We start from the raw sequence: 24,232 nt of genomic DNA, 5'->3' as shown, positions 1-24,232 counted from the left end.
TTAACCCATGTGAAAGCTTGAGGCAAAAGAGAAAAGTAATATTAATTGCATCAGTAACAAGAGCCTGTCCAGGCATATTGGTGCCTGAGTTCCAGCCGGTTTTTCCTCCCTTCATTCTTATTTGCCAAAATGACTTCACTCCCCAAACTCCAGATCTATATCCCATTTTCCATTCTTGGTTTCCACTGGGCCAGAGTATTTAAAGAAAGAACACCAGATTTCAGCCCTGGCTTTTTAAAATAATATATCTAAGCTCTCATTGTACCATAAAATTATATTAGTGGATTCCAAGCTGTAAGAGAAGTAGTTAGGTTGACAATTTCAGGCTCTGGCCTCTGTCAATTGCTCTGCAGAAAAGTGCTATTAATCCTGTATGGAAGTCTGCCATCTGATTATACACCAAGAATCTACAAGAACTACCTACACTATCTCCTGACCCTATACACTTTTAAGATTATTACAATACTCTATTTTTGCAAATGTTCTCATAATATCTTATTAGTATCAACTCTGTTTTGTGGCACTTGGCCATGTGGCTTTATAACATTCTTTAAAGTTCTTAACTTGGTAATGAGTAAGAATAACAGTAAAGGAATATTTTGGCATGTAGCCATTTCTAAGTTTTTCTTTTTGAGACAAAAGTTTGCTCTGTTGCCTGGGCTAGAGTGCATGGCATTATTATAGCTCACTGCAACCTCAAATTCCTGGGCTCAAACGATCCTCCCACCTCAGCTTCCTGAGTGGCTGGGACAACAGATGCTTGCCATCATGTCCAGCTAAGTTTTAAGTGTTTTCTAAATGGAGATAGGGTCTCGCCATGTTGTCCAGGCTGGACCTGAACTCCTGGCCTCAAGCAATATTCCTGCCTCAGCCTCCAAAAGTGCTGGGATTACAGGTATAAGCCACCAATGTGGATCAAAACTCAAGCCTGAGTTTTTCTATTTTAAATGTAAGATTTCCTGGGAGAATATGTTAATATGTTGATTTCCCCACTACTTTATTCTCTTCCAATGAGATGTAAACAAAGCTTTTGTGTTTCACAACTCAAACAGTTACACTTAATTAAACATGCGTTGTATAAACTGAATCATAAATGTCATGAAAAATTCAAATGCTATAAGTAAACCAAAACCAAAAATATTTCTAATTCTTCAGCATTTGGTAAACTCTTTTAACAATATTAGCTTGGAAAAATGAAAAAGTTCTAAACTTGTGATTTTTTTTTTACTGTTTTTCTTTTTTCCTGCTATAGCTACCTCTGAAGATAAACTTGCAATTTAACAGAAAACCAAGATATTTTTGGTTAAGATGCTCTTCCCTCTAATGGGATTGTGCATGATTGTTATTCTCCATATTGGAATTTTTGGAGTTCTGTTTTTAGAGTGTTTGAAGCCTCTTTATAAAATTATTTAGATGTTTTGTTTAAAAAAGTAATCACAGCACTTGTTAGACAGGAAGGGAAAAGAAGAAAAGGTTTCTGTCTCTGCAAAGTGGTTTCCCCATAACTCTGTGGGATTAAGTATTATTTTGTCCATTTTTATATAAGGAAACAGGGACTTAAAAGAGAAAGTAACCTACAATCACACAGCTTGGTAAACTGGTAGAGTTGGAATATAAATCCAAGTGGCTTCCACGTTTGATGTTTAACCCCTAGGATATAAGAGAGAATTTTAAATTATTTATCAAAAACACATATTTTGTAATGGCACAAAAAAGTTTCCTGACCTGCAACTAAAAAATAACAGAGAAATGTCTTCTGGTCTACAGGTTTATGCTTTCTCTGGGAGGCAGATCAATGTATGAATCATTAGTCAGAGACCTGTTATTTCTTTGTATATGACTCACACTTAATTCAACAAAGTTTGGATTCTTTCCTGCCTCAACTCTCCTTCTCTCTCCTCCTTTCAAGGAAACTTGAAAATATTTTGTTTGCTTTAAATATATATATATTTTTGAGACAGAGTCTCACTCTGATACCCGGGCTACCGTGCTATGGCGTTAGCCTAGCAACCTCAAACTCCTGGGCTCAAGCGATCCTTCTGCCTTAGCCTCCCGAGTAGCTGGGACTACAGGCATGCGCCACCATGCCCAGCTAATTTTTTCTATATATTTTTAGTTTGCCAATTAATTTCTTTCTACTTTTAGTAGAGATGGGGTCTCACTCTTGCTCAGGCTGGTTTCAAACTCCTGACCTTGAGCGATCTGCCCGCCTCAGCCACCCAGAGTGCTAGGATTACAAGCATGAGCCACTGCACCTGGCCACTTTAAATTGTATTTAAAAAAAGCTCTTCCTTTTTCTTTTCTTTTCCCTCCCTCCCTCCTTCTTATCCTCTCTTCCTCTCTCCTGTCCTTCCTCCCCCTTACTGCCCTGGAAGCCTTTTTCTTTTAAGCAGATTATTTCAACCTATTCTAAAAATAATTGCATCAAAAGAGCTTGGCCTTTTCTCTTTCAAAAATTATTCTCAACTGGCAAAGAAAATACATAAATTTTAAAAACATCTTTACAAATTATACACAGCAAAATGGAACACAAATCTGCTCCCTCTAAATCTCACTTCTGCCTTCAGAGGGAAACAAAAAACCCTTTTTAGATGAAGTTATAATCTAAATATAATATAATCTGTTTTTATATATCAACAAAAGGCAAATTATACATATTTTACACTACCCTGACCATACTAGATACTGCTCTAGGAGTTTAAATTCATGAAAACTCATTTAGTACTCACAACTCTAAGAAGTAATTTGTTCTATTATTGTCCCACATCTTTTTTTTTTTTTTTTTTTTTAGTATCGTGTTTCCCAGAAAATAAAACAGGGTCTTATATTTATATTCCCTCCAGAAGACACCCTAGGGCTTATTTTCAGGGGATGTGTCATTTTTTTTAAGTACGATACAACAATTTTTTTTAAGTATGGTACAACAATCTACATTTATTCAAATATAGTTAAGTCACCTTCTTCTGGAACATCATCATAACTCCCCAAACCCTGAATTCCATCCGGAATTTCTTGCGACTCTATTTCCTTTAGAACCATTGGCCCCAATATCTCATGTTAAGCAATAGAGCTCTCATGGGGCAGATGAGAAGGGCTGCTCGTCTTCTTTACAGCTCTGTGAAGAAACGCATGGGTTGTGCAGAAACGCTGCATAGCCACACCCATCACTAGGTCTCATTTTCCCCGGTAGGGCTTATGTTGTGCAAATGCTTAGAAATCCTGCTAGTGCTTATTTTATGGATAGGTCTTATTTTCGGGGAAACATGGTAGATAAGAAAAGATTCACAAAAAGATAACTTGTCAAGGTCACACAAGGCAGAAGAGGACAGAGCATGGATTAGAACTCCTTGAAGCCTGGTTCTAAAGTTAAGCTTTAACTACCACTCGTTTTTAACACAGAGAAGTACAGAAACACATGTGTGCCCACACATATGCACAAACATAAATGTTTCATACTACATATAAAAAGTCTGTCATGTGTCCTTGCAGGTCTTTAAAAGGAAAAGAAAAACAATCTGCTAAAACCAGATGGAACACTGTATCCCACAGTTCTGTGAAAACATAAAAACAAACAGATAGAACAGCCTGAGACCAAGGCTACAAAGCATCTAAGAAAGGAAAAGGCGTGAAACATATTCCTTGGCTAAAAACTAGATCACGAATGAATTAGTAAAAGTTTCAGTGGAGGAATAAGAGTAAAAACCAGATTGCTTCTGAACTTGTCTTGCAGGGAAGAAAATTGAAAATTCTTACTTACTGGGTACAATGAACAGTATTCTGGTGGTGGGCACTCCAAAAGCCCTGACTTAAGCATTACGTAAGATATCCATGTGATGAAAACTTGTACCCTCTTAACATTTAAAAATATTTTTTTATTAAAAAAATATTTTTTGCCTGTTGTACCTGCAAGTACTCTCTTAATATTTTGAAATAAAAAAAGAAATAAAAGAAAAAAAAGAAAATTCTTAAAAGTAATTGATCCAGAAGAATCAAATGCATAACAACCCTTTAAGGTTAATTTGCATCTGACAGGTAGGCTGGCCCCAATCTGTTAAATTATGCTGTACCCTACCCAGTATGGTAAGCATTTCAGCATTGAGTGCCATATTGATGGGGTTCCTACCTTAAATAATTTTTTTTTTTTTTTGAGACAGAGTCTCACTCTGCTGCCTGGGCTAGAGTGTTGTAGTATCAGCCTAGCTCACAGCAACCTCTAGCTCACAACAACCTCAAACTCCTGGCTCAAGTGATCCTCTTGCTTCAGCCTTCCGAGTAGCTGGGACTACAGGCATGCGCCACCATGCCCGGCTTATTTTTTCTATATATTTTTATTTGTCTAGCTAATTTCTTTCTATTTATAGAGAGACGGGATATCGTTCTTGCTCAGGCTGGTCTTGAACTCCTGAGCTCAAAGGATCCGCCCGCCTCGGCCTCCCAGAGTGCTAGGATTACAGGCATGAGCCACCCACCCGGCCTTAAGTAATTTTTAATGTCATGTATGGTGACAGGGCAAGACTCATATTTGTGTATTATAGTATTTAAATTGACAGCCTCTTCTCTTGTTTCTCTGCTGTCAAAAAAAAAAAAAAAAAAGATAAATTGACAGCCTCCTGTAAAAGAACACAGGGGATAAGTTTAGGAACCTGGACTTTTCCTTATCTGTTTGTTGATTCTCTAGGTCACATCTCAATTTAACTGCCCACCATCCACCCCTTCTAGGATGGCGTTAAAGGCATCAAAAGATCTGTGTCCTGAATTGAAACCTGTCATCCTTTCAAAATTCAAATCTCATTACAACATGTTTAAAATGCTTCACTGGCTTTCTTTTCTACTTGATAAAAACACAAATCCTCAATTTTACCTAAAAGGCCTTGCAGCATTGATTCTTGCCTATTTCATCAACCTCACGAAAGCCATTTTTCATCTTTTCTACTTCTTGCATCTCCTCACTTCTCTTTAGTGTTCCCCAAATGACCTCCTGCAATCTCTTGTATTAAGTTCTTGCTTTAGAGTTAAGAGGTTTCTCCTTGGCTCTTCCGTCAGCCTTGAAGACTTTTACGCTCCATTTTGTCCAACTAATTCGAATTCATTCCTCAAATTCTGCCTTAGATGTCACTTGACTAGGAAAGATCTTGGGGAACCAGTGTTGGTGGTCTGGGGCATAATCCCAGAGGGTGGGGCAGACCCACCCACTCACCTCATTGAGATGCAAATAGATGCAAAGAGGTGTTCCTCCTTTCCCAGCAAGGGTGGCCAGCCCTCATCTACACTTTGCAACTGCAGGCTAAGTTACGCAGTTGCGGCATTGTTTTCCATTCCCTTACTCTCCGGAAGGAGGACGGTATTGTGGTGAAGATTTAAAACCAACTTGCAACCCCATTTTGACTCTCAAACTGCTCATAGAAATAAATAATACTAAGAACCTGAAAAGGTAGCCACTGGTAATTAAATGTCAGTAGAAGCCAACAAGGGGCCTGACCTTCACACGCTCCCCTCTACAAAGAGTCATTGAGGGCCCAGGGTCGTCGTGGCTCACGCCTGTAATCCTAGCACTCTGGGAGGCCGAGGCGGGGCGGATTGCTCGAGGTCAGGAGTTCAAGACCAGCCACAGCAAGAGCAAGACCCTGTCTCTACTATAAATAGAAACTAATTGGCCAACTAATATATATAAAGAAAAAATTAGCCGGGCATGGTGGCACATACCTGTAGTCCTAGCTACTCGGGAGGCTGAAGCAGGAGGATTGCTTGAGCCCAAGAGTTTGAGGTTGCTGTGAGCTAGGCTGGCGCCAAGGCACTCACTCTACCCTGGGCAACAAGAGAGACTCTGTCACAAACGAAACGAAACCAAACCAAAAAAAAAAAGGGTCATTGAGCATGCGCAGGCTCTTTCCCCGCCCACTTCCGGTGGAACCGCCCACTGCACAAGCTGAGTCGGCTGCACAAAACCGAGCACTTCGGTTGGCCCTGGGCATTGTCCTGGGCCCCACTGAGCTCTGTGGGTTCTGCGCAGCCTCGGGCTGAGCTGTGGATCCACCTGTACGGGGTAAGTTGAGAGAGGGCCGAAAGAAAGGCCTGGGAAGACGTGGCGGGAGAATTGACTGGACAGGGGATTCCCAAGCATTTGCTGTTCTCAAACCTCAGGGTCGTGGCTTGTCCACGACTGGATCGCCGCGGTGGCTGGCAAAGCTCTTGTAAAAAGTTCAGGTTCCGGCAGGGCGCGGTGGCTCACGCCTGTAATCCCAGCACTTTGGGAGGCCGAGGCGGGCGGATTGCTCGAGGTCAGTAGTTCGAAACCAGCCTGAGCAAGAGTGAGACCTGTCTCTACTATAAATGGAAAGAAATTAATTGGCCAACTAAAAATATATACAAAAAATTAGCTGGGCATGGTGGTGCATGCCTGTAGTCCCAGCTACTCGGGAGGCTGAGGCAGCAGGATTGCTTGAGCCCAGGAGTTGGAGGTTGCTGTGAGCTAGGCTGATGCCCCGGCACTCACTCTAGCCTGGGCAACAAAGTGAGACTCTGTCTCCAAAAAAAAAAAATTCAGCCGGGCGTGGTGGCTCACGCCTGTAATCCTAGCTCTCTGGGAGGCCGAGGCGGGCGGATTGCTCGAGGTCAGGAGTTCGAAACCAGCCCGAGCAAGAGCGAGACCCCGTCTCTACTATAAATAGAAAGAAATTAATTGGCCAACTAATATATATAGAAAAAATTAGCCGGGCATGGTGGCGCATGCCTGTAGTCCCAGCTACTTGGGAGGCTCAGGCAGAAGGATTGCTTGAGCCCAGGAGATTGAGGTTGCTGTGAGCTAGGCTGTCGCCATGGCACTCACTCTAGCCTGGGCAACAAAGTGAGACTCTGTCTCAAAAAAAAAAAAAAAAAATTCAGGTTCCTGGACCCAGATTTGTAGAGTTAGAATAAGAGTAGTGGGCTTGCTTTTTTTTTTTTTTTTATTTCTTAGTGACTACAATCATCTGGCATAGGCTTGCTTTAATTAATTTTTAAAGAATATTTTGATCTGGGCCGGGCACGGTGGGTCGTGCCTGTAATCCTAGCATTCTGAGAGGTCGAGGTTGGGAGGATGGCTCAAGGTCAAGAGTTGGAAACCAGCCAGAGCAAGAGGGAGACCCCCATCTCTACTAAAAGTAGAAATAAATTAATTGGCCAACTAATATACATACAAAAAATTAGCCAGACATGGTGGCGCATGCCTGTAGTCCCAGCTACTCGGGAGGCTGAGGCAGGAGGATTGCTTGAGCCCAGGAGTTTGAGGTTGCTGTGAGCTAGGCTAACGCCATGGCACTCTAGCCTGGGCAACTAGCAGAGTCTAGCGAGACTCTGTCTCAAAGAAAAGTATTTTGATCTGAATTAGGATTTCAATCGGTCACGTTATCTTTATAGAATTAGTATATGTGTTTGGGGTGGGAGCAGAGAGTTAAGTGAGTGCTCTCCAGTCTTTGTCTGCACCTCCCTGTTTAAACATGCTTTAGGCCGGGCGTGGTGGTGCACGCCTTTAATCCTAGTACTCTGGGAGGCCGAGGAGGGCACATCGTTTGAGCTCGTTTGATGGTTTGAAACCATCCTGAGCAAGAAAAACAAACAATAATAAACATCCCTTAATATTCACAAGGGTCTTACAGGTAGGAATTAACATTTAAAGCATAGATAAGGTGGACTAAGGACTAAGAAGTATCCACTATGACTGTACTTGGTTTTTTTGTTTGTTTGTTTTTTCTTTTTGAGACAGAGTCTGCTCTGTTGCCCGGGCTAGAGTGCCATGGCGTCATCTCCTAGCTCACAGCAACCTCAAACTCCTGGGCACGAGTAATCCTCCTGCCTCAGCCTCCCGAGTAGCTGGGATTACAGGCACACTCCACCACCATGCCCGGCTAATTTTTTCTATATATTTTTTAATTGGCCAATTATTTTCTTTCTATTTTTACTAGAGACGAGTGTCTTGCTCTTGGTCAGGCTGGTTTGAAACTCCTGACCTTGAGCAATCCTCCCCACTAGGCCTCCCAGAGTGCTAGGATTATAGGGGTGAGCCACCACACCCGGCTCACTATGACAGTGCTTGAAACAGTTGGAAATCTACTGCAGGTTTTATTCATCAAACAAGCTAGAATTGCACTCTCACCAAGAAGCTTACAGTCTAGTGGAGGATTTGGACAGATAGCCATAACATTGCAAAAATCAAGTTGTAAAACCAAATCACAACTATGAAACGTGATATGATAGGGAGCTAGACAAAAGGACTAGAACTGGATGTTAATCGATCTTTTTAGCTGTGTTTTCCTTAAAGTAGTACTTAACAAAGTGTGGTCCCCAAGCGAACAACATCACCTGGAAACTTATTAGAAATAAAACAGAATACTGAATCAGAAATTGGGATAGAGCCCCAGCAATTTTTTTTGTTTTTTTTTGGGGGGGGGCATACAGGGTTAATCTTTTTTTTTGTTTCAGCATATTACAGGGGTACAAATGTTTAGGTTACTCATGTGGCCCTTGCCCTACCTGAGTCAGGGCTTCAAGCAAGTCCATCCCCCAGATGGTGAGCACTGTACCCATTAGGTGTGTATATACCCATCCCCTCCTCCCCTCTCCCATCTGCAGGGCCCCTGATGAATGTTAGTACTATATGTACCCTTAATTGTTAAGTTAATACCAATTTGATGATGAGTACATGTGATGCTTGTTTTTCCATCCTTGGGATACTTCACTTAGTAGAATGGGTTCTAGCTCTATCCAGGATAATACAAGAGGTGCTATATCACCGTTTTTTTGTGGCTGAGTAGAACTCCATAGTATACATATACCACATTTTATTAATCCACTCATTAAGGCCGGGCATGGTGGATCACACCTGTCATCGTAGCACTCTGGGAGGCCAATATGGGAGGATTGCCCGAGCTCAGGAGTTCGAAACCAGCCTGCGCAAGAGGGAGACCCCATCTCTACTATAAATAGAAAGAAATTAATTGGCCAACTAATACATATAGAAAAAATTAGCGGGGCATGGTGGTGCATGCCTGTAGTCCCAGCTACTCGGGAGGCTGAGGCAGGAGTATAGCTTGAGCCCAGGAGATTGAGGTTGCTGTGAGCTAGGCTGATGCCACAGCACTCACTCTAGCCTGGACAACAGAACAAGACTCTGTCTCAAAAAAAAAAAAAAAAAAAAATCCACTCGTATTGATGGGCACTTGGGTTGTTTCCACATCTTTGCCATTGTGAATTGTGCTGTTGTAAACATTCTAGTGCAGATGTCTTTTTTATAGAATGTCTTTTTTTCTTTTGGATAGAGGCCCAGTAATGGGATTCCTGGATCAAATGGTAGTTCTACTTGTATCTTTTTGAGGTATCTCCATATTGCTTTCCACAGAGGTTGTACTAGTTTGCAGTCCCAAATTTAAGACTAAAGGAACACAACAAAGAAATGCAATATGTGTGGCCCATCGTGGTGGCTCACTCCTGTAATCCTAGCATTCTGGGAGGCGGAGGTGGGCAGATTGCTCAAGGTCAGAACTTCTAAACCAGCCTGAGCAAGAGCGAGACCCAGTCTCTACTATAAATAGAAATAAATTAATTGGCCAACTAAAAATATATAGAAAGAATTAGCCGGGCATGGTGGCGTATATCTGTAGTCCCAGCTACTTGGGAGGCTGAGGCAATAGGATTGCTTGAGCCCAGGAGCTTGAGGTTGCTGTGAGTGAGGCTGGTGCCACAGCACTTACTCTACCCCGGACAAAGATTGAGACTGTCTCAAAAAAAAAAAAAAAAAGAAATGCAATGTGTGATCCCAGACAGGGTCTGAGGTCTTAAAATCTAAAAATGAACTAAAAGAATATTTTTGGAACAAATGAGAATTTTAGTATGTACTGTGTATCATAAAACATTATATCAGCATTAGATTAGGTACAACAAAATTATAGGCAAGCCAGCTCTGGGGACACACGCGGTGGAGCCCCAGGTTTGCAGCTGCCACCACCGGTGGGCAAGTGCTTCCTGCAGCCCCAGGACTGGGGCAGCCCCAGTCCAAGCCCAGGATGAGTGGAGATAGGACCCAGCCGGCTGCTGAGCCGCCGGTCTCTTCCCACGATCACCTCACCCCGCCTGGCGGCCTCAGCAGCCACCCAAGCCCGCCTCTGGCTGACTTGCCACGACTCTCCGCCATCTTCCCCTGAGGGCCGGGCTGCCCTCGGTGACAGCCCGTGGTCACTGCCCCTGCGCCCTGGTATAGGTAACGGTGCCACTTTTGCCCTTTGGGACAGCCTGTCAACTGGACTGTCTCCACTTCCCAACAATCTGTCACACATTGGTAGACACTTTGAGGAACGAACCTTCAAAGTGCCACTTAGTCCCCGCCCCCGCGCCCAAGTTCTGACGCTGGAGATTTCTCCTGGAACATACAGATATTCCTCTCCTGTAATCCCGGCTATTTGGGGGGATGAGGCAGGAGGATCCTTGAGCCAGGAGTTTGAGGTTGCAGTGAGCTAGAATGATGCTACTGCACTCTATCCAGGGTGACAGAACGAGACCTTGTCTCAAAAAAAAAAAAAAAAATACAGATGAAGAGATGCATAGACCAAGATGGGAGCTGGCAGGAGGCATCCAAGCCTTTCCTGGGCACACCACCCTCCAGGAGCCTTCACGACTCAGCTATCTGGAAGCTCTCAGAACTCAATCCTCGTGGGTTTTATGGACAACTGTGTGTATATGTGATTGGCCTTCAGGTTATGGGGTAGCGGACCCTCTCTGCAAGGAGGATCTTATGAACCACAAACAGAAAGTGGGGGGATTAGGGTCCTGCCTTGCAGGGGATGAAAGTTGAGGAGAAGGTCAGAGATTCTGTTTCCTGAGGCCTGCCACAATCAACGTTTTTAAAAAAGGCTGTAACAGCAACTGTGGGAGTTATGAGCCAGGAACTGTGGACAAAAACTAATACATATATCATAACACCACACCAATGTTCATTGCATATCCTTTCAATTTTCCTTTTCTTTTCTCTGTCTTTTATTCTTCCTCTCTTCTCCTTCCTTTTTCTTTCTCTCTTTCCTTCCTTTCTTTTTCTTTTTTTTGTTTTCTTTTGAGAAATGGGGTCTCACTATGTTGCCCAGGCTAGATTCAAACTCCTGGGCTCCAGGGATCCTCCCACCTCAGCCTCCCAGGTAGCTGGGATTACAGGTGCACATTGTTGTGCATGGCTTAATTTATCTGTAGGTTTGAAATTTTCAAAATAAAAAAATGAGGGAGAAACATACACCCATTTAAGCAAATCAAGTTCCATCGGGCTTGGACGCCGCCTAACCATCAATATAGTAAGTATTCTTTTTTTTTTTTTTTTGAGACAGAGTCTCACTCTGTTGCCCAGGCTAGAGTGAGTGCTGTGGCGTCAGCCTGGCTCACAGCAGCCTCAATCTCCGGGGCTCAGCGATCCTCATGCCTCAGCCTCCCGAGTAGCTGGGACTACAGGCATGCGCCACCATGCCCGGCTAATTTTTTGTATATATATTTTTAGTTGGTCAATTAATCTATTTCTATTTTTGGTAGAGATGGGGTCTCACTCAGGCTGGTTTCGAACTCCTGACCTTGAGCAATCCGCCCGCCTCGGCCTCCCAAAGTGCTAGGATTACAGGCGTGAGCCACCACACCCGGCTAATTTTTTGTATATGTATTTTTAGTTGGTCAATTAATTTTTTTCTATTTTTGGTAGAGACGGGGTCTCACTCAGGCTGGTTTCTAACTCCTGACCTTGAGTAATCCGCCCGCCTCAGCCTCCCAAAGTGCTAGGATTACAGGCGTGAGCCACCGTGCCCGGCCTATAGTAAGTATTCTTTCCCCTTCTCTCCTATACTACCAGACACTTTCTCAACTCTAATTACTCTCCCCTTCCTTACAACCCAATAACAGTGAGAGTAATAATTATGGGCATGGTTTTGTCGTGTGACATTGGCTTGTCTTGGTGACCTAGGAAGTTCTTTCACTACACAAGATTTTCTCTTCCCACCAGCAAAATAAGAAAAAAATGCAGTAGTCCTAGAAAGTCAACATTTATAAATTACTCCCAAACTCAGGGCTTGACCCAGTGTCTTGGCCTACATGAGCAAAAGCTATCATAGCAACGTGCTACAGGAGTTTCACAGTGTAGGGACTAAGATTAAATTAAGAGGATCCTATGTTTGAGTCTTGACTCAGCTATTTACTGTGTATCTTTAGGAAAATTTGTGTATCTTTTTAAAGATCTCATTTCTTTAACCTGTAAAATAGGAATTATAATAACCTTTTCTTGTTATAATATCATGTAAATGGTACCTAATATGTGCACATTGTTCTTGGCCAGAGAAGCTTTCTGTTTGATTTATTGGAATTTGAATCCAAACCAGGATCCACACATTGCATTTGGTTAGAAGTTCTTCTAAATCTTTCTCTCTTTTTGTTTTTCATTTTTTGAGACAGTTTCACCCAGGCTAGAGTGCAATGGTGACATCATAGCTCACTGCAACCTCAAACTCCTAGGCTCAAGCAATCCTTCTGCCTCACCATCCAAGTAGTGGGATTACAGGTGCACACCACCACACCCAGCTAATTTTTTGTGTTTTGTGTAGAGATCAGGTCTTGAACTTGAACTCCTGGGCTCAAGCAATCCTGCTGCCTCAGCCTCCCTAGTAGCTGGGACTACAGGCATGCGCCACCATGTCCGGCTAATTTTTTCTATATATATATTAGTTGGCCAATTAATTTCTTTCTATTTATAGTAGAGACAAGGTCTCGCTCTTGCTCAGATTGGTTTCAAACTCCTGAGCTCAAAGAATCCACCTGCCTTGGCCTCCCAGACAGCCAGGATTACAGGCGTGAGCCACGGCACCCAGCTGAGCCTTCACTTTTCAAACTGATTAAATCTTTCCCCTCATTAAAATCTGTCAGTAACTCCCCTGTAAGTCAGGACAAAGTTTCCCATCCTTAGCTTACCATTCAGAGCCCTTCATATTTCATTATCTTCATCTTCACCTGGCTATGGTCCTCTACCTTTTAAATTTCTTTTTCACATTTATTTATTTATGACATATATCCTTTATGTGTACCCTATTTTTTTAAAAGCATACATTTCCAGCCAGTATATCTACAGTAAATATATATATATATATATATTTTTTTTTATATACATATATATAAGCATAGGTGTCATGCTCTTCTTCTTCTTTTTTTTTTTTTTTTCTTTTTCTTTTTGAGACAGAGTCTTGCTTTGTTGCCCAGACTAGAGTGAGTGCTGTGGTGTCAGCCTAGCTCACAGCAACTTCAAACTCCTGGGCTCACACAATCCTTCTGCCTCAGCCTCCCAAGTAGCTGGGACTACGGGCATGTGCCACCATGCCCAGCTAATTTTTTTTCTATGTATATTAGTTGGCCAATTAATTTCTTTCTATTTATAGTAGAAACAGGTCTCCCTCTTGCTCAAGCTGGTTTTGAACTCCTGACCTCAAGCAATCCGCCTGCCTCGGCCTCCCAGAGAGCTAGGATTATAGGCATGAACCACTGCGCCTGGCCTCGTGCTCTTCTTCCTCTGCACAAAACATTCCCTGCTTGGGTTACCCTATCCTCAGTTCTTTCTGAGGTGGGGCTAAATTTTGCTCCTTTTGGAAGCCTAAGAAAAATGTTCTCTAGGATGATTTATTATGTATCTGGCAGTATGCTAGGGATTTTCCATACAGTCAGATTCAATTAAACCATCAGAACAACCCCATAAATTAGGAGCTACTAATATTATCCTCAATTAAAAATGTAAGAGCTCAATCTCTAAGAATTCGGAACAGACTTATCCAACATTATGTTAACTGTCATAATCTCTGGCATGATATTCAATCATGAACTTGTACTGCTCCTTGTACATAACCCCCATGGCACCCTATGCATCCCTCTATTATCTATCTCAAAGCACCTTATATTTTTCATACTTGAATATTCAAAGTTTTCATATTTGGTAACATCCCTAAAATTTTAAAGAGCAAAAATTGGATTATGGATTCCAGCATTATAAAGTAAAAACAGATAAAACAAGGCCAAGCACAATGGCTCACCCCTATAATCTTAGCACTTCGAGAGTCTGAGGAGGAACATCCCTTGGGGTCAGGAGTTGGAGGCCAGCCTGAGCAACACAGTGAGACCATAGCTCTACAAAAAATAGAAAAATTAGCCAGATGAGGTGGCAGGTGCCTGTAGTCCCAGCTACCTGGGAGGCTGAGGCAGGAGGATTACACAAGCCTAGGAGTTTAAGGGTGCAATGAGTCAGATCCTGTCTCAAAAACAAACAAACAACAATACAACAGATAAAAAACAAATTGAGAGCTAGCAATACCGGACAGAACTGAGTTTTCATCTACCTCTGCTACTTTAGTTATATGTACCTGGCCAAATTAATTTCTCTTAGTTTTAGCTTTCTTTTCAGAAAGTACGAAACAATACTATCTCATAAACATGAATGATGTAAGGCACATGGCACAGTCCCTGGCTTTTAACACATATAACAATAAAAAAATATTATAAAACAATCTCAAAATCTCAAGAACTCATACAAATTTAGCCGAATCCATATGCTATTAATATACCATGTTATACTTTATTACAGATTACATATATGTATATCTACTTACTTATCAAACACTGATACTTAATCTGAAAGCTGCCATGTCTCACATAGTTGCTAAATCCTCAATGACTAGTAAAGACATTAACTTCTAACAGGCTCACTGTAATAGTGTGCTTCATGAAATTTTCCTACACTAATTTTGTAAAAGTTTCAGAATTTTAAAATACACATTTAAGTTTACACTAACCATATCTGCAGGTTCTGCCTATGCTGATTCAAGCAACTACAGATAAGCACACTCGGGGATCCTGGAACCAATCCCCCATAGATACCCAGGGATGACTATACATTCAACTTGTACAAAATCCCAACAACACAGAGCAACATAAAATAAAGTATATTGTCCTTTCAAAACCGCTCCCCCTATCTGCCCACAATACATGTGGCTATGGTGGCAACTGATGACTTCTAATCCTTGTTTAATACTTTCCAGCAGTCCAAGAAAGATAGGAAGTGCAAGGAACTAAAGGATTTGTTCTCTAAAATTTGGATTAAATCCAAAGGCCGCACTTAAGGATCTAGAATGCCGCAGGTTCCCCACCCCTGGACTAGGGAAATAGGGGCGAGGTTGCATAGGGTTGTCGCAGATTATTAGACAAATTGAAACTGAGAAAGTTTTAAGAATCTTGCTCAGTGTCACACAGCTAGTAAAGTGGAGAGCATAACTGGGAAAATTATAAAATTAGAAGAATATGTACAAAAAAGGGACTCTAGCACAGTGTAAGGAACGTAACAGGTACTCCAGGTATGGTATCATTGGGTCCGCACCCCCCATTTTTCCCAAGCACACACAAATCAGTCTTGTTTACTTGCCTCTCTAGCTTCTTGGGCAATAATTTAAAATTAACCACTTTGGTATGTTCACAATTTTATTTGGATAAATGAAAAGTCATATCATGGGTGTTGGCTAAAATAGCTGTGTGCATTCATCTGTGGCTATCAATGCTGGTATTAAAGTGATTAAAAATCAATCTCTACTTTTCAGAATCAGACCATAAAAGCTCTGTAGGCATGTCACCACCCTAGTTCAAGATACCCACATCCATCTTCTGGATACACAATGGTGCCTCCAATCAATTTCCTAACTACATAGCTAAAATAGTCTTTCCAAATACAAATACAATCGTTTTCCAACTTAAAACACTCTTTTGGCCGGGCGCGGTGGCTCACGCCTGTAATCCTAGCTCTCTGGGAGGCCGAGGCAGGTGGATTGCTCGAGGTCAGGAGTTCGAAACCAGCCTGAGCAAGAGCGAGACCTCGTCTCTACTATAAATAGAAAGAAACTAATTGGCCAACTAATATATATAGAAAAAATTAGCCGGGCATGGTGGCTCATGCCTGTAGTCCCAGCTACTTGGGAGGCTGAGACAGAAGGAACGCTTGAGCCCAGGAGTTTGAGGTTGCTGTGAGCTAGGCTGACGCCACGGCACTCACTCTAGCCTAGGCAACAAAGCGAGACTCTGTCTCAAAAAAAAACAACAAAAAAAAAAACCACTCTTTTATTACTTTAAGGAAGCAGTTCTCAAACCTTAATCTCAAACCATAATCGCCTGGAGGTCTTGGTAAAAGTTTGCTGGGGCCAGGCTGGGCATGGTGGCTCACACCTATAATCCTAGCACTCTGGGAGGCCGAGGTGAGAGGATCTCTTGAGGCCAGGAGTTCGAGACCAGTCTGAGCAAGAGCGAGATCTTGTCTCTACAAAACATAGAAAAATTAGCCGGCATGTTGGTGTTCACCTATAGTTCCAGCTACTTGAGAGGCAGAGGCAGGAGGATCAGTTGAGCCCAAGAGTTTAAGGTTGTAGTGAGCTATGAAGATTCCACTGCACTCTACCTAGGGTGACAGAGCAAGACTCTGTCTCAAAAAAAAAAAAAAAACTAGGACTGCAAACTAGTACAACCTCTGTGGAAAGCAATATGGAGATACCTCAAAGAGGTACGAGTAGAACTACTATTTGATCCAGCAATCCCATTACTGGGCATGTATCCAAAAGAAAAAAAGACATTCTGTAAAAAATACATCTGTACTTAAATGTTTATAGCAGCACAATTCACTTTTTTTTTTTTTTTTTTTGAGACAGTCTCACTTTGTTGCCTAGGCTAGAGTGCCCTAGCGTCAGCCTAGCTTACAGCAACCTCAAACTCCTAAGCTCAAGCAATCCTTCTGCCACAGCCTCCCAAGTAGCTGGAACTACAGCCATGCGCCACCATGCCTGGCTAATTTTTTGTTTCTGTATATATTTTTTAGTTGGCCAATTAATTTCTTTCTATTTTTAGTAGAGACAGAGGTCTTGCTCTTGCTCAGGCTGGTTTCAAACTCCTGACCTTGAGTGATCCGCCTGCCTCAGCCTCCCAGAGTGCTAGGATTACAGGCATGAGCCACTGCACCCAGCCTACAATTCACAATTGCAAAGATGTGGAAACAACCCATGTGCCCATCAATACATGAGTGGATTAATAAATTGTGGTATTGTATACCATGGAGTTCTACTCAGCCACAAAAAACAATGGTGATTGATATAGCACCTCTTGTATCCATTCTACTAAGTATCCCAAGAATGGAAAAACGAGCACCACATGTGCTTACCATCAAATTGGTATTAACTGCTCAACACTTAAATGCACAAATAGTAATAACACCCATGTGGCGTCGTTCAGACAGGAGGCACAGGAGGCGATGGGTATATACACGCCTAATGGGTGTGGTGCACACTGTCTGGGGCATGGACATGCTTGAAGCTCTGACTCAGGTGGGGCAAGGGCAATATATATGTAACCTAAACATTTGTACCCCTGTAATATGCTGAAATAAAAAAAAAATGTATGAACAACAAAAAAAAGAAAAAAATAGTCTTACATCTATTTTTTTATGACACTGACATTTCTGAAGAATGCATACCAGTTGTCTCTTAGAATGCCCCACAAACTGAATTAGAATAATTTTATCAGGCCGGGCGCTGTGGCTCACGCCTGTAATCCTAGCTCTTGGGAGGCCGAGGCGGGCGGATTGCTCAAGGTCAGGAGTTCAAAAGTAGCCTGAGCAAGAGCGAGACCCCATCTCTACTATAAATGGAAAGAAATCAATTGGCCAACTGATATATATATAAAAAAAAAAAAATTAGCCGGGCATGGTGGCACATGCCTGTGGTCCCAGCTACCAGGGAGGCTGAGGCAGAAGGATTGCTCGAGCCCAGGAGTTTGAGGTTGCTGTGAGCTAGGCTGACGCCACGGCACTCACTCTAGCCTGGGCAACAAAGCGAGACTCTGTCTCAAAAAAAAAAAAAAAAGAATAATTTTATCATGATTAGATTGAAGTTAAATATTTTTGGTAAGAATGTTATATAGACAGTGTTGTGTACTTATTGCATTGTATCAGAAAACACATAAGGTTTGTCCTATGATTTTTGTTGTTTTTAATAAGTAATGTGTGATGAATCTCTGCAATATGAATATTCTGTTTTTCAAAGAACTTCCTTCCACCCAATAATTTTAGCATTCATTGACGATTCTTGTATGAATGTTTTAATACATTTGCGATTATGGAATCAGGTTTTTTAACTTAATGTGTTTTCTCTCCCATAGGAAGGATTCCTTATCTTGGTTCTGAGGCTGCTTTCTTGAATAAGAAAATGATTAAGCTTGACTTAAGATCCGTGAGTGGGAATCTTAGCAGCAGCCCAGCTAATATGTTCTAATATTCAATAGGCTACAGGCTGTGAAGCATTGTTGGCAGCACACTCTGGAACTAAAGGCACAGAGCTAAAGGTTAGAGACTGTCATCAACACACCAAGTCAGCAAAACAAAAAGCTGGCCAGCTTTCAAGGTCTGGGGAAAGATATCCACTGCCTATTGGATCTTGAGCTCTAGAGAACCAGGCTTTGCTAAAAGAAGCATTACCTTACCCACCACCAGCTCAATGGAGTCTGCGACAGCCCTGGCAGACCTGCAAACAGAGGCTAGCTGTCCCATCTGTCTGGACTACTTCAAAGACCCAGTGACCATCAGCTGTGGGCATAACTTCTGTCGCCCCTGCATCAGTGTGTCCTGGAAGGATCTCATTAATAGTTTCCCCTGCCCTGTTTGCCACTTCTGCTCTCCAGAAAGGAAATTCATAAGCAATGAACAACTGGGTAATTTGTCTGAGACTGCTAAGCTACTCCAGGTAAGAAGAAGCAAGAGGAAGCGGCAGGAAGAAAATCTCGTATGTGAGAAGCACAATCTGATTGTGACCTTTTTCTGTGAAAATGACCTGGAGGTTTTATGTCTGCAGTGCAATTCCTCCACTGCCCACGAGCAACACCGTGTTTGGTCCATAGAAAAGGCTGTACGCTTTCATAGGAAAAATTTGGAGAGTTACATCAAATCATGGAAGGAGAGTGTGGAACTATTTGAAAAAATGTTAACTATGCAAACCAGAAAATCATTGGAACTGAAAAAAAAGGTAAAACACAGGAGAGAAGAAGTAAATTCTGAATTTGAGCAACTTAGGTTGTTTCTCCAAAATCAGCAGGAGACTGTTCTTAGGCAATTACACGATGAAGAGATGGATGTTTTAGCAAAACTAAAGGAAAACCTAACAAAATTTTCAGATCATGCCTCTTTATTAAAACATCTATTGAAGCAGACAGAGCGCAAGTATGTGAAGTCAGAACTGGAATTACTGGCAGATATTAAGAGTATCTATCACAGATATAATAACCTAAAATGCCCTGAACCTTTTTCATTCAGATTAAAAGAATATGGTTACTGTCTTCCTCCACAATATTCTGGCCTTAACAAAATTATAAAGCAATTTCAAGTAGATGTAATTCTAGATCCTGAAACAGCACATCGTAAACTTTTTGTCTCAGAAGATAGAAAAACTGTGCGATATGGAAATACAATGCAAAACTTACCTCATAACCCAGGAAGATTTTATCTCTGCCCAGCTGTTCTGGGTTCTAATGCATATCGGTGTGGCAGGCAGTACTGGGAAGTAGAAGTGAAAGACAAGCCTGAATGGGTTATGGGTGTCTGTGATGACTCTCTTCCCAGAAGAAAGAAGAGTCAGAATCAACCAATGCTAGTAAAGAATGGATTATGGGGAATTGGACGATGCAATCAGAGTAATTATATTGCATTGGGTCCTAAGAAAGCTGATTTTCTGCCAAAAGTAATGCCTAGTAAGATTGGCATTTTTTTAGACTTTGAAATGAGTGAGATTTCCTTTTACAATATGAGTGATAGATCTCTTCTGTATACTTTCAATGACAATTTCGCAGGAAGACTTTGGCCTTATTTCTATACTGGAACTGACTCAAAACCTCTTAAAATATGTACAGTAAGAGATTCTGAATGATGAACTATTGAAAGACTCTCATTTCTTTTTCTTTCAGTTGACATAACTAAGCTAGTAAATCTAGTCTTGACAATTTTTTTTTTTTTTTCAGTTTCCTCCCCACCCAGCACGGTATTTATCTCAGTTTCAGCAACTTCTAAAAAATGTGATGATTAGTGCCTACTTTGTAGATAAATCATGGGGTACAATTGGAAGGTGCATTAGAAATTCTAAGATTAAATACTTGAAAAATGTATTAAGAAAATTTATTACTCTAGTAATTATAAATAAAAACCTGATAACCTTCTGTATTAATTTTCTACATATGTTTCCTTTAAGACAAATTAAGTCTTGCTGCTCCTGAGTGCAAGGGGCCCAGGGCTGGGCCTTTCTCTACACTGGCAGGGTTCCCTCACTGGGGCTTGCCAGGGTTTCCCAAGGGGTCTGGGGCCCAGGGGTCTCTGCAGTAGCATCTTGGGGCAGACAACCTTTCTGGGGTTTCTCTGAGGTGGCGTGGGCTTCCCTTTGGATTGGGGTGGAGGTTTCCTGGACAAGGGTGGCGTTTCAGGAGAAAAGGGGTGATTTGGAGGCTAGGAGTTTGATGGCTGCATCCTATCTGTAAGAGGGGTACTTGGTGAGGGCTTGTCCTGGAGGGAAGGTATAGGAACCAGACCCTGGTTAGGATTATGGCTGGGGGGGGGGTGTCTTTAAGCCACATCTGGAGAAGCTGATGGATTGGGGACCAGCCCCATGGTAGCTCAGGGACACTGGGTAGTTTGTCATAAAATACAGAATCTTAGAAACCTTGAGATGCATTTATGGGGCCAGAGAAACTCCTAAGGAGCAATTCTTTCTGAAGGTATCAAGAATTTAGGGCCTTCTTCCTTGGAGATGATTTGGGGGCCATCCAGGGTTATCTGAGAGGGACTCAGGGAGTCAGTAGAAGAAAACCCAAGATGGAGTAGTTGGTTTTCCTTTGGGGTGGGATGGGAGGGTAGAGGTCTGGGTCTCAAGCAATGGGGGATTGCCAGGACTTGAAGTCTTGGAGATTTCTGGGATGGTTAAGGGGCCAGATCTTTTTTTTTAATATCTTGGATCTAAGGGGAAAGTTCTCTCAGAGCAAGGATGAGAGGGTGCCTCTCTGAGGACTGGGTAGTCCCAGAAGATCCTCAGAGCCAAGGTCTGGGCATTATTTTTAGATTCTGGGGAAGGTTGCTGTAGAGGCTAAGAACCCAGACTGAGGGAGTCACATAAAAATGTTATTTATTTTTCCCTCCCTCCCTCTTTTTTTTTTTTTTTTGACAGGGTCTCACTCTGTTGCCCAGGCTGGAGTGCAGTGGCCTGATAATAGCTCACTGCAGCCTCAAAATTTTGGCCTCAAGTGTAACTCCCAGGTAGCTGGGACTGCAGGCATGTACCACCACACCCAGCTAATTTTTAAAATGTTGTCTATAAATGGTCTATATTGCTCAGGCTGATCTCAAACTCCTAGCCTCAGATAATTCTCCCATCTTGGCAGTACATTTGTTTTTTATTTAATATTGTCAATTCAATATTATCTAACTTTTCTAACTATATACTATTATCTATTTCTTCACTGATGGATGTTTCTTTAGGTTGATAAGGAAAACTCCCATCTATTACTTGGTGCATCAGCCACCTGAGACCCCACCCCTCACGGAAGACATGCATCAGCATGATACTAACCAGTTACCTGGCGCCTCAACTAACCTATTGCCTGGTGCATCAACATAATATACTAACCTATTACCTGATACATCGACGAACATATTACCTGGTGGGCATGAGCCACCTGAGACCCCACCCCTTGGATCACCGCAACTTAATAAAAGTGGGAAAAATCGGGTTGATGAGGCTCAAAATTTGGTGGTGAGACCCCTCTGAGCCCGCCGGCAAATAAACTTTGATTCTCCGACTCTCCATGTGCCACTCAGTTTGTCCTCGGAACCACTCCCTGTAACACTTGTCATGTCTAACTTTTGCAAGCAATGTACAATGGTACTTTATATATTTATACACTTAACAAAATATTTCATAAAAGTGTGTAGAGCATAATGAACAAGGCAACACCCATGTATTCATGACTGAATTTAATAGAACATTAATGTCACCTTTTTTTTTAAGACAACATGTTGTGTCTCATTAATGTCACCTTTTAGTTCCATTTGTACGTCTTCCCAACCCCAAACTCTACTTCCTGATCCTATCCAGTTCCCACCCCCCATTCTTAGCTTAATATTCTATTGCTTTTCCTCAGCTTTTTACCCTGTGTACTTGTACCCCTAAACAGTATGTTGTTTAGTTCCATGTATTTTTGAATCTTAAAGTTAATGACATTGAATTATTTCATATTGTATTTAAATTTTTTTATATGAACCTCCTTCCTTGGCCTCCCAAAGTGCTGGGTTTGCAGGTGTGACCTACTGTGCTCAGCCTGTTTTTTTAATTAACATTCATGAGATTCATCCATGCTTTTGCTTAAGATTGGACTTTATATTCATTCTATTTCTCATGAACAATCACTTTGGGGCTTTGACAAGCAGAGCTATCATGAAAATTATATTTTTCCTGGTTTCATTGGAGAGTGAATTGCTGGATCTTCATCTTTATTGAATAATGTCAAATTACTTTTGAATGTGTTGAGCCAGTTTACACTCCACCCATAATGTATAAATGGTCTCATTGCTCTTCATCCTTAACAATATTTGATTTTTAAACTTGTTACTAATTTGCAAAATAGTAAATGTTATCTCATTTTAATTATTTCTGTGATTTATAATGAGTGTTTTCACATGTTTATTAATTATTTCTATTTCTCTTCTATGAAATACCTGTTCTTGTTTTTCTCTTCTTTTTTTCTGTTGGCCTGTTTGTCTCACTGATTTATAGGAGCTCTTTATATTTTCTAGATTCTACTCCTTTGGCAGTTACATTCATTGTAGGTATCTTCAAGCTTATGACTTCACTCTTAGTATGGTGTTCTTAAAGTTCTTAAGTTTAATGCAGGTTGACTATCCCTTATCTGAAATGCTTGGGACTAGAAGTGTTTTAGATTTCAGATTTTTTTCAGATTTTGGAATATTTGTATTATAATTATTATTTAAGCATCCAAACTCCAAAATGCTCAAATGAGCATTTCCTTTGAGCCTCATGTCGGCTCTCAAAAAGTTTCAGATTTTCAGATTTGGGATGCTTGACCTGCGTAGTTGACTTTTTTCAGTCTTTCCCTTTAGAGTTTGGATTCTATAAGAAATCCTGCCCTAAACAAAGGCCATTGAAATATTCTCTGTGTGCTCCTAAATTATTTAATCATCTACTTGGAGTTAACTTTGTCTTTACAGATAGAGTGGAACCTGCCTGTCTTTAATTATATATAAAAACCAAGAGTCACAACACTGTCTATTGGGAAAGCTATCATTTCTTCCATGGATTGTTAATGACACCTGTATCATCTCATATCTGTAATCTATCCCACTGGTCTATTGTTGTATCCTTTAGCCAGTACCACACTCAATATTATAAATATTATAAGTCTCTTATTCTTAATATCTCCTAACAGTTTTTTTTTTTTGTTTTTTTTTTGAGACAAGAGTCTCACTTTGTTGCCCAGGCTGGAGTGAGTGCTGTGGAGTCAGCCTAGCTCACAGCAACCTCAATCTCCTGTTGTCAAGCTATCCTACTGCCTCAGCCTCCCTCCCTAATAGCTAGGACAACAGGCATGCGCCACCATGCCCGGCTAATTTTTTGTATGTATATTTTTAGTTGGTCAATTAATTTATTTCTATTTTTGGTAAAGACGGCGTCTCACTCAGCCTGGTTTTGAACTCCTGACCTCGAGCAATCTGCCTGCCTTGGCCTCCCAGTGTGCTATGATTACAAGCGTGAGTCACCACGCCCGGCCTCCTGACAGTTTTCATCATGTCTTTGGGATTACCTTGGCAACTTGACCTCTTCATATATATTTTAGGATCAGCTTGCCAAATTAACTTCGTAATTGAGGTTGTCCAGTCAATGAACATGTTATTCCATTACATCTAAGTTTCCCTTGGATGTCAAACATATTGATCAGCTAATGAACATCTTTACATGTAAGTCTCCCTTAATAATGTATGCAACATCCTTTAGTCCTTTTGAGGTACAACTAAACATTCTGACTCACAAGTTTACCATAGAGCAAACTTAGTATTAGGATTACTCAGAAGGATATCTGACAAAAAACAGCTGGCCAGTAGGTAGCTTCAGAAACTTACCCCTTCTCC

At 41.5% G+C, this 24,232-nt stretch overlaps 1 protein-coding gene across 2 annotated transcripts; it reads left to right on the top strand.

Moving 5' to 3' along the window:
* Positions 1-5,924: 5,924 nt before the first annotated feature.
* On the top strand, positions 5,925-20,242 carry TRIM61 (tripartite motif containing 61). Of its 2 annotated transcripts, XM_076010773.1 has the most exons (3): positions 5,925-6,043; positions 11,705-11,815; positions 18,217-20,242. In XM_076010773.1, the coding sequence occupies exon 3, from the start codon at positions 18,552-18,554 to the stop codon at positions 19,971-19,973; it is 1,422 nt and encodes a 473-aa protein (XP_075866888.1). In that variant the 5' UTR covers positions 5,925-6,043; positions 11,705-11,815; positions 18,217-18,551; the 3' UTR covers positions 19,974-20,242. The 2 variants fall into 2 exon arrangements, with proteins under 2 accessions (XP_075866888.1, XP_012591027.1); XM_012735573.2 differs by lacking the exon at positions 11,705-11,815.
* The last annotated feature ends 3,990 nt before the right edge of the window (positions 20,243-24,232 follow it).

This window comes from Microcebus murinus, chromosome 15 (assembly GCF_040939455.1).
Source record: "Microcebus murinus isolate Inina chromosome 15, M.murinus_Inina_mat1.0, whole genome shotgun sequence".
NCBI classification, from domain to species: domain Eukaryota; kingdom Metazoa; phylum Chordata; class Mammalia; order Primates; family Cheirogaleidae; genus Microcebus; species Microcebus murinus.
This window is presented reverse-complemented; position numbering and strand designations above follow the sequence as displayed.